Source organism: Pseudorasbora parva, chromosome 21 (genome assembly GCF_024679245.1).
Source record: "Pseudorasbora parva isolate DD20220531a chromosome 21, ASM2467924v1, whole genome shotgun sequence".
In the NCBI taxonomy this organism is placed as follows: domain Eukaryota; kingdom Metazoa; phylum Chordata; class Actinopteri; order Cypriniformes; family Gobionidae; genus Pseudorasbora; species Pseudorasbora parva.
The window spans coordinates 14,175,487-14,185,973 of NC_090192.1; the positions used below are offsets into that span (position 1 = coordinate 14,175,487).

At 38.8% G+C, this 10,487-nt stretch overlaps 1 protein-coding gene across 1 annotated transcript in view; it reads left to right on the plus strand.

Annotated features, from left to right (window-relative positions):
• Positions 1-10,230, plus strand: part of drosha (drosha ribonuclease III) — a 56,798-nt gene extending 46,568 nt beyond the window's left edge. Inside the window, exons 26-31 of the mRNA XM_067430195.1 lie at positions 573-714; positions 1,003-1,085; positions 3,938-4,041; positions 6,097-6,189; positions 9,719-9,765; positions 9,926-10,230. Of these exons, the coding sequence (XP_067286296.1) occupies positions 573-714; positions 1,003-1,085; positions 3,938-4,041; positions 6,097-6,189; positions 9,719-9,765; positions 9,926-10,041 (585 nt within the window). The 3' untranslated portion in view covers positions 10,042-10,230. The remainder of the gene's footprint in view (positions 1-572; positions 715-1,002; positions 1,086-3,937; positions 4,042-6,096; positions 6,190-9,718; positions 9,766-9,925) is intronic.
• The last annotated feature ends 257 nt before the right edge of the window (positions 10,231-10,487 follow it).

Consider the following 10,487-nt stretch of genomic DNA (forward strand, 5'->3'; position numbering starts at 1 on the left):
CCTTACTTCTGGATGGCCAGCCCGCCCGGGACATAGGGGGACAGCACCACACTGAATATGATTTTAAGTTATGTTTAACAAAATGAATTCCAGCCATGCCGTTTTCTGCATTGCACTGTAGATTTTTGAGAAATTATATTTAGACATGGGATTTGATTGATGGATTGATGCTGTGATTCTCAACAAGTGGTGTCCGGAGGGGGTGTGACGCAAATAATTTTCAAGAAAAAGAAAACTGATGGGGAATCATTTGGGTACTCCAGTGTATTGTATTGCTTTTTCTAGTAGAATGTACATATATAAATAAACCTGCTCTGCATTTAAAACATCTCCCTGGTTCTAGAAAATTCATCGCTTCTAGGAATTGTGTTCAAAGATAAAGATGTTTCTTGTTGAGGGCCAGAGTTGAGAACCCCTGATTTATAGATCAGTTTAGTTTCACGTTGATAATAACAAATAAAATAAAAAATGATCTTAAGGAAAATAAATTAGACAAATGAGGGAATGATATCAAGAGGATGGGATATGTTTAGCCCGTAGAAGTGTGCAACAAGTGTGTTGTGTGATTGTAGCTCCTGCGCAGCTCTTTGGTGAATAACCGGACTCAGGCAAAGGTTGCAGAGGAATTGGGCATGCAGGAATTTGCCATCACCAACGACAAGACCAAGCGGCCTGTTGCCCTGCGGACCAAGACTTTAGCTGATCTATTGGAGTGTAAGTATGACATGACACAAACAATCAAAGCTCCCTTGCAATTATCTGCATTCAGCAAATACATAAAATAATAAAAATACATTTGCTATAAATATAATAATTATTAGAAGAATTAAATGTTATTAAAATTACAAGATAAATCATTACAAATCCCAGAGATCCTACAGAATGTGGTTATTTATTATCTAAATTATTTTGTGCAGCACTGTTATTTTGTTTAGTCATCCTAATAAACTCATTAATTTTATATCCATCTAAAATGTGTATTGTTTTTTCCCTTCTCCCCAGCATTCATTGCAGCTCTTTACATCGATAAAGACCTGGAGTTTGTGCACACATTTATGAATGTTTGCTTCTTCCCACGACTCAAGGTATAGCAAACTTTTTTGGAGAATAACTGAGAATCAGGTTTACTGATATATTTTTTTACCTATATTTACAGGTCTGCACTTCAGTTATTGCAAACAATGCTTTAGATTTGACTCAGTCATAGTAAAAAAGATCTGTGCTCACGTGTAGGGTTCTCTCGTTTTCTCGACAAATCGATTTCAAATCCTGACGCATATCTTGCATCGACCTATCATCATGAATCATTTGTCTTGGTCAGCAGTCAATTTAAAATGCTGAGAGTCGAATGAATCATGATAGATAGTCATTCAGTACACAGTACACAGCCAGTACACAGTTCTGTTGAATGACTAATGAAATTTAATTTAATGCCATTAAACTTAATGTAGGAAGCAAACTCTTTGCTTAAATAACCACATCATTTACAACAACAAAAGAGCATGCAGTTTATCTGTCAATCAGGTGTGCATGAAAGTTGAGTTCATTATTAGCTACCTTTTTCCCATGATGCAGATTATGGGGTATTGAGGGATTTTGGGAGGTTTTTAATAACCTAAAAATCTTGATTATTTCCACAGCAGTATTACTGACATGTTAGATATCACTGCAGTAATATATATATATATATATATATATATATATATATATATATATATATATATATATATATATATATATATATATATATATATATATATCTGTAACTATTGTAACATTTAATAATGGACATGGGTTTTTTTTACCCTCACTCTGACCCCATTAAGGCTGCTGTGCACCCTGACTAAGACACATTAGGGGAAGCATTTAAATATGAATGCACTTAAAGGAGTACTTCAGCGCTGGGAAGATTCCGGGGAAGCACAATCATTCGAATATACTCCAGGGTTGCTATAGCCTGACGTGGTCATACTCAATTCTAGTCTTAATATGAGTCTGAAACGGCTCCATTGGGCTGTGATTATGGGACGTTGGAAAGACAGGAAAGACATCAATTGGATAGACCTACAACCAATCAGAGCAACGAAGCGACTCATTGTCAAATGTCAACATAGTTCAACTGCACTGTGTTGCCAAGTCCGCGTTTTTTTTCCGCGGGTTGTTTTCTATGACCGCGGGTTGAAGCGACTATTATATGATATATAGACCCATGAGTGCGAGTTTTAGCAGGCAGCCTTCCCAAATTAACACCCAAACAAATCCAAAGCGCCTTTGATGACGTGCATGATTACGTTACTGTTTATCATCTGTCCGTCATCGTCTAAAGCCCGCCCTGATGATCTCATTGGTCCGAACAGTTTCTGTTCGGGGATAATTACTCCTCTATGGAGCGAGGCCAGACCGAACCGCCTGACCTAAAAATGTTGTGGGCGGGGCTGGCAGTTCAGCTGGCATCCAGGCTAGGCTTTCTACTGATACAAAGCCACATGCTAATCGCTGAAGTAACCCTTTAAAGGGGTACTTCAGCGCTGGGAAGATGAATCTGTATTTAAACTGGGTCATCAATGCAGTAGAAATGTGAAATTATTTTTGAATTTGGTGTCTTCTAGACTGAGAAAAGACAGAAAATGTATTTTTGTCCCATGGGGATGAAAGACTACCATTCCCAGAATGCTTCGCTGCCCTGTGAGGCCATTCCCAACACCACCAACTTCATTACTGTGACTGAGTTAGAGAAGACACTACAATTAAAAACTGAACGTGTCTGTTCAATATAATGAGTGAGTCACCGCGCGAGTATCACAGCACTGAGCACTAACTGCAGGAGTGATGAGAGCTGAGGTAATCGCGACTACATTCGCGGCATACATTCACGGCATACATTCACAACGCGAGTTCAGTCTGGCACGCGTTTCAGTTCATGCCTTTGCAAGCTGAACTTTCATAGAAATGAATTTGAGAAGTTAAAAGACTTACATTTCTCACCATAGCTCCGTTTAAATGATCCTGTCTGCAAGCTGAGCTCTCCCTGCCAGCTGAGTGTAATCTCCCATCCCCCATGCGCAGATTCAAAACATGCGGAAATAGCTCCCTCTGCTGGCTGTAGTCTTTAGCCTCTGGGCAAACATTCCTCCTATGATGCAAAGATCGTCATTTTGCATCATAGGAGGAATTTTTCCAGAAATAAAATGCATAAATCTCTCGTCTCAGGGAGATATGAGGGGGGAAAGCACAATAATTTGAATATTCTCCAGGGTTTCTACTGATACAAAGCCATATGCTAATCGCTGAAGTAACCCTTTAAGTGCAGAATCACATTGTCAATCGAATCTCATTAAAAATAATTTTAAATCCAATCCTTCTGAATTTGCAAAAATCATTCTGTTTCACTCCTTGTTTTCTATCTGACAAAAAAATAACATTAATTTAAATAAGGTGCCGTTTATAGAGGACATTGTCTTGTATTCTAACTTGTCAGCATCTTCTGCTGTGAGCGCATTTTTAAGACAAGGTAAAAATAATCACTCCTGATACAGCACTTCTGGTTGGAAAAAAAGACTGGATCAGGGTTCCAAATAAAGATAAGCTCTGATTTGAACTAAATAGTAAACATTAAAAATTTTCTTTAAAGATCACTTAAAATAATAATATAAGGTTTTTTTTTATAACCCACTGACATAATTCTTTAGGATTCGTTGAACTTCTTTGCTCAGCTTGCTACTCACTTAGACACACATAGCAACACAATCCCAGTGTACTGACAGCAAGCTGGTTTAGAGCTATAAGAATTCAGCATGAGACACGTTTCTCATTTTAGCCCACACAACTACCATGTCTTGTGGTTGTTTTGTATTTGTGTATAAAAAAAAAATATTTTTAAATATACTGCTGTTTGACCAGATTGGTTTCAGGTTGGTTTTTGATTTGATTGTTTCAGGAGTTCATCTTGAACCAGGACTGGAATGATCCAAAATCGCAGCTGCAGCAGTGTTGTTTAACTTTGCGGACAGAGGGCAAAGAGCCAGACATTCCTCTGTACAAGTAAGAAGCTTCTGTCCATAATCATCCTTTGATTAACCTCTTCATCTCTTTCCACTTTTGAGAGATTTAGTGTGAGCCCAAACAGTTTTTGGACACAAAGGAATAAACATGGTCTTTGAGAATGCATGTCACAGGAAAACGGGTCCTGCTCTTTTACATGGCATACTGCAGCACAGCAAAGACATGATCGGTATAAGAGCACATTCAGTTTATATGTACAACGTTGCGCCATGCGAAAGTATTCAAATTCCTTATTTTTGTTCACATTTTGTTGAAGCTTTATGCGGTTTTTTTCCACATCAGTCTACACTCATTACCCCAACATGACAAAGCAAAAAAAACTGTATATATAGCATGTATTAAAGAAAACTGAATAAGTATACAAGTACTTTGCTTCCCTTGTAATTCAGCTGTAGTTTCATCCCATTTCTCCGGATAATATTTAAAAAAAATCTACACTTTAAAAAGGCATGCAACTGCTTTAATAAGGTCTAACAGCTTAAAATACATAATATAACAAGCCAAGCCATGAGGTTAAAGGAGTGGATTGCAAAGATTAGAGAGTGTGTTGTGTAGAGGCACAGATCTGGGGAAGGCTACAAAAAGTTTCTGCTGCATTGAAGTTTTCCAAGAACACAGTGGAGTTTGGAAGGACCAAGACTCTTCCTAGTGCTAGTCGTCCAGCCAAACTGAGCAATCATAAGAACAGGGCCTTGGTATCTTGTTTGAGATCATGCCAGGAGATTGGAGAAACTTGCAGAATGACAACTCTGCAACGATCCAACAATCCAGGCTTTAAGATGGAGTGACCGGATTGAAACCTGTACTCAATAAGAAATATGAATTCCTGCTTAGACAAGATTCTTGGAATACAGCAAAAATATAGAGGTATTAATGAAAACCTGGTTCAGAGCTATGTATAGCTATATGGCTATACTGAAAGGGTTCTCAAATGTAGCCCTCGAAGTCCAGTTTTCTGCAGAGTTTAGCTCCAACCTTGATCAAACTTACCTGCCTGTACCTTTTTTGTAATCCTAAAGCTTGATTACCTTGTCCTGGTGTGTTTGATTAGGGTTGGATGAAAACTCCAAAGTGGTTTCTTTTTAAGTCAGCGTTTGAAAAGACATTCATTCTGCAACAATAAAGTTTCAATTCAATTATATAGAAAAATATCTGCTGAACTAAATTACGCTTAATTGTAGAAATATCTACAATATCGTTCAACACACCGCTCTATTAACAAAGGTCAACAAGATTTCAACAAGTTACCCCAATGTTTGAAAGCTGCTCTCTGAAGCATGCAAATGTCTCCCAGTATGAAAACTATCTTAGGCTAGGCTGTGTAGTTGTAACCACCTCTTAGCCCTGTATCATGCTTCAAGAAAAATGTGGTCTCTATTTGGATTTTTCTGAAATTGTGGAAAGGGGTTCAGTTAGGAGGTCAAAAGTTGTAGAAGCTCATAAATCATGATGCTGAAAAATCTTTGTTTGAAGGGCTATTTGGCCCTTCCCCTCACCTCTACCACTCCAGCCAATAGAGAATCGAGACACCCCTACACCTTCACATGAACACGCAAAACGAAGGGAAAAGGGAAGGGCTAAGGGGTAGAAATGGGATTTGGCCTAAGTGTCTCATCACACCCCTACAATACCGTCATTTTTTAAATAACATTACCTCCAACAGACAGCGGCGAAGGCACTTTCTATTTGAAACATAATCATCCATAACCCTTATTAAAGATCAATCTGGCTGAATCATTTGCAGAAATGGCCAACATCAGTCTGATCTGGCCAGCTACTGTGTGTTGAGCTAAAGAACGATATGTACATTGGCTCTTTAGTGGTTGAGGGGTGATCATATTTCTGCAGCTTTAATGTATGTTGTCATGTTTACTTGAATTTACTGCTGTAAGGCCACTGGACTGTGTAAAGTCCTGTCCTCTCTCTTTCTATTCTGATATAGTAATAGTATTATGTGGCCACAAATCCACTTAATTGTTCTGGTTAAGGGATTCGGTTCATCTTAACTGTGATGCTCTTCATCTTGTTTTACAGAACACTTCAGACTGTTGGACCCTCTCATGCCAGGACCTACACAGTGGCAGTGTATTTTAAAGGTGAACGTATTGGCTGTGGAAAGGGACCAAGGTACTAATGCACCCAGATATTACCCTCATTGCTTCATTGCATATCCCTTCTTATAAATGTCTGGTCCTGTGACAAAAACAAAGTTGGCAGTCAAAATTAAAACTTTTGGATAACAGATATTCTTCATTCTTTCTGAAAAACAACAAAAATATATGAATTAGTAATGGTACTTTTATTGGAGTATTTCATTTTTATTACTCTTTTCACCTTGTGATCGTGTACTTGGAAGTACCAATACCACAATGTAATTTATCGGCATCAATCTGATTCATCAGACCAAGCCACCTTCTTTCATTGCTCCGTGTCCAGTTCTGATGCTCCAATGGCCACTGTTGCCAATTTTGGTGGTGGACAGGGGTCAGCATGGACACCCTGACTGGTCTGCGGCTATGCAGCCCCATACTCAACAAACTGCGATGCACTGTGTATTCTGACATCTTTCTATCAAAACCAGCATTAACTTCTTGAGCAATTTGAGCTACAGTAGCTCGTCTGTTTGATCAGTCCACATGGGCCAGCCTTCGCTTCCCACATACATCAATGAGTCTTGGACGCCCATGACCCTGTTGCTGTTACACCACTGTTCCTTCCTTGGACCACTTTTGATAGATACTGACCTCTGCAGACCAGGAACACCCCACAAGAGCTGCAGTTTTGGAGATGGTCTGACCACAATCTGATGCTCTGTCGTCTAGCCATCACAATTTGGCCCTTGTCAAACTCACTCAAATCCTTACGCTCACCCTTACGGCCATTTTTCCTGCTTTTAACACATCAAATTGCTACCTAATTGTTATTAACTTCACCTTTCAGTGGTCATAATGTTATGCCTGATCATCGGTGTGTGTGCTATATATATATATATATTAGGGGTGTAACGGTTCACAAAATTCACGGTTCGGTTCGATACAATACACTGGTGTCACGGTTTGGTTCGGTATGTTTTAGATACAGCAAAAAGAAAAAAAATGGCAGATAAATTACCTTTTTTTTTTTATTAAAACTAACAAAGTATGATTTTTTTTTTACATTGAACAATGATGGAGCTATACTTTACCCATCTTTTATGTAGTTACAGGAATAAGACATTGTCAAAAACAGCTCTTTACATTAGCGTGTGCGGTGCGTGTTGCTTTGCGTGTGCGTTGCAGGAGCCCCACACCCTGTAGTGCTTTACATATGCTGCGTTTGCAGTCGTAACTGATCCGCTGTTGCACACCACAAACACAGCATTGATTCATTATTTTTTATTTAAAATCCAAAAGTTTTTACTGAACATGCCTCGTCAGAATTGCAATTCTCTTTGTTTACTCTTTAATAGAAGTCAGGTTACGTAGCCTATTACATTTAAACAACATTTTATTAAATTAATTTATTCATATATACTTTAGATTTAGCTCACACAAGTGGCAAAACATTTAAACATAGTTTATAGCCTTAAATCACAAACATTTTAAATTAGAAACTTACAATAGTCTATTCAAAAACAGCTGACTCTCGTCTTATCTTTCGTTTTTACACCCTTTTAAAAGAAATCCTGCAGGTCAAAAAGAACTTTGCTTTTCACCTCCAAGAAAGTACGAGTGCTATCCATTAATGTAAATTTTTTTTTTTTTTTTTTTACCTAAATGCCAGGTAAGGTGTCGTTTTGTTGCTTTACATGAGAAAAAAAAGCCATGTGTTGACTTTGAAACAAGAGTATATTTTAAATGATATGTATCTGTGGTGACAGCGTCAGTACATGTTTATTTTAATGCGAACAATGTTCTATCACTTTAATGCAGCAGCGCAGCGAAGCACAGCAAAAAATAGACTCGGCACGAAAACGATCCGTGCACTGCTGCAGACGCGTTCCTGGAACGGACTGACGGACAGCATCCGCGTGCAGTGTGAAAGCTGTGATCCGTTAACATGGGTAGTGAAAAAAATACGCACCACACACGCACTGCAGATGGAGTATGTGTGAAACGGGTGTTAGGTCTCATATCCGCGGCTATAAATGGACCACTCGCCGCGGTAATGTCTTTTGCCATTTGAATAAGTTGGAAATCTCTGTCTAAATGCTGCGGGGATAGTTTGTGGCTGTTTCTCCTTTTTATCGTCTTGTTGTCGGCGTAAATGAGTTGATTGACATAACATGAATTATTCCCGCTGCTGTATCATCATGTAGCAAATGCGACATACCGTTGTTTTTTTAATCCATCACTCTTGCCAACACCATCATAGCTTAAAAAGAATCCAAAGTTCACCCAAACACCAGACCTGTTGGTTATTGGAGGATCTTCTATTTCTGGTTTGTTAAACGCAATAGCCATTTTGCCACGAGCATTCAGCGCGTAGCCTACTGAGTAAGCGAGCACCTGACTGAGCAGCCTAAAACATATTTGGTGTTTTTTTTTTTTTTCACTTCGGCGGTGTCAGGGGCATTGGCTGTTATGTCGATTTGGTTATTGGGCTACCTTGTTGAACGCATATTATTATATTTCACACACTTTTTTATTTTCCCAATTTAATTAATTAGTCCAAGAACCGTTCGGTACATAATGCGTACCGCGTACCGAACCGAAAGCCTCGTACCGAACGGTTCAATACGAATACGCGTATCGTTACACCCCTAATATATATATACACTCATCTAAAGGATTATTAGGGACACCTGTTCAATTTCTCATTAATGCAATTATCTAATCAACCAATCGCATGGCAGTTACTTCAATGCATTTAGGGGTGTGGTCCTGGTCAAGACAATCTCCTGAATGTCAGAATGGGAAAGAGAGGTGATTTAAGCAATTTTGAGCGTGGCAATGGTTGTTGGTGCCAGACGGGCCGGTCTGAGTATTTTACAATCTGCTCAGTTTATGGGATTTTCACGCACAATCATTTCTAGGGTTTACAAAGAATAGTGTGAAAGTGGAAAAACTACCAGTATGTGGCAGTCCTGTGGGCAAAAATGCCTTGTTGATGCTAGAGGTCAGAGGAGAATGGGCTGACTGATTCAAGCTGATAGAAGAGCAACTTTGACTGAAATAACCACTCGTTACAAACAAGGTAACAATGTTTTGTTGGCCCACTTTAGGCCCCTTAGTGCTAATTGGGCATTGTTTAAATGCCACGGCCTACCTGAGCATTTTTTTCTGACCATGTCCATCCCTTTATGACCACCATGTACCCATTCTCCGATGGCTACTTCCAGCAGGATAATGCACCTTGTCACACAACTCGAATCATTTCAAATTGGTTTCTTAAGCATTACAATGAGTTCACTGTACTAAAATGCCCCCAGAGTCACCATATCTCAACCCAATCTTTGTGATGTGATTGAATGCTTCGTGCCCTGGATGTTCATCCCACAAATCTCCATCAACTGCAAAATGCTATCCTATCCATATGGGCCAACATTTCTAAAGAATGCATTCTGCATCTTGTTGAATCAATGCTACGTAGAATTAATGCAGTTCTGAAGGCGAAAGGGGGCCAAACACAGTATTAGTATGGTGTTCCTAATAATCCTTTCATTTTATCCCAACAGTATTCAACAAGCCGAGATGGGTGCAGCCATGGATGCCCTGGAGAAATGTGAGTGATTTTGTGAAAAACCTACATGAAAATGTTTCTTCTAAACCCATTTCCAATTTTTTCCAAATTGCAGAAAATGCCCTGCAGCAAACATTACAGTTCTAAACGCTATGAAAATATTGTTTTTCTATTTTACGTTTTTTCCTCTTGTCTTCTGCAGACAACTTTCCTCAGATGGCTCATCAGAAGCGCTTCATCGAAAGGAAGTACCGGCAAGAACTAAAAGAAATGAGACGAGAGCGAGAGCGTCAGGAGAGAGATAGTGATGAGGGGTAGAACAGCAGAAAGTGAGGGCAAAAAGCAGGATGTTATAGAAAGTGAGTTGCACAACATGAATCCACCAAACTTTATTGGTGTTGGTTGTTGTTGTTCTGTGTATAAATCTGCCTTGTTTGTTAATCAAATTCATACAGTTGATATGTTTTAAAAAGAGAAACTAACTGTGAAATAAACAAAACCATCAAATATGTTTGCTTATTGTGTGCATACTGAATTCTAGAATTGTTATTTTTGCCAGGTTAACCCTCATCCAGAATTAATTTTATTTTCATTTATTGGAGTGGTCCAAGACCTTTGAGATTTGTTGCACTTGAGCTTGCCATACAAAAAAAACAAAACAAGATTGACTGGATTCGAGGAGTTCAAGTGGTTGTTATAAAAATGGAGAAATTCTTCACTCACTGTTAATTTTGACCCTTATAAAATGAATGGCAATAATTGTT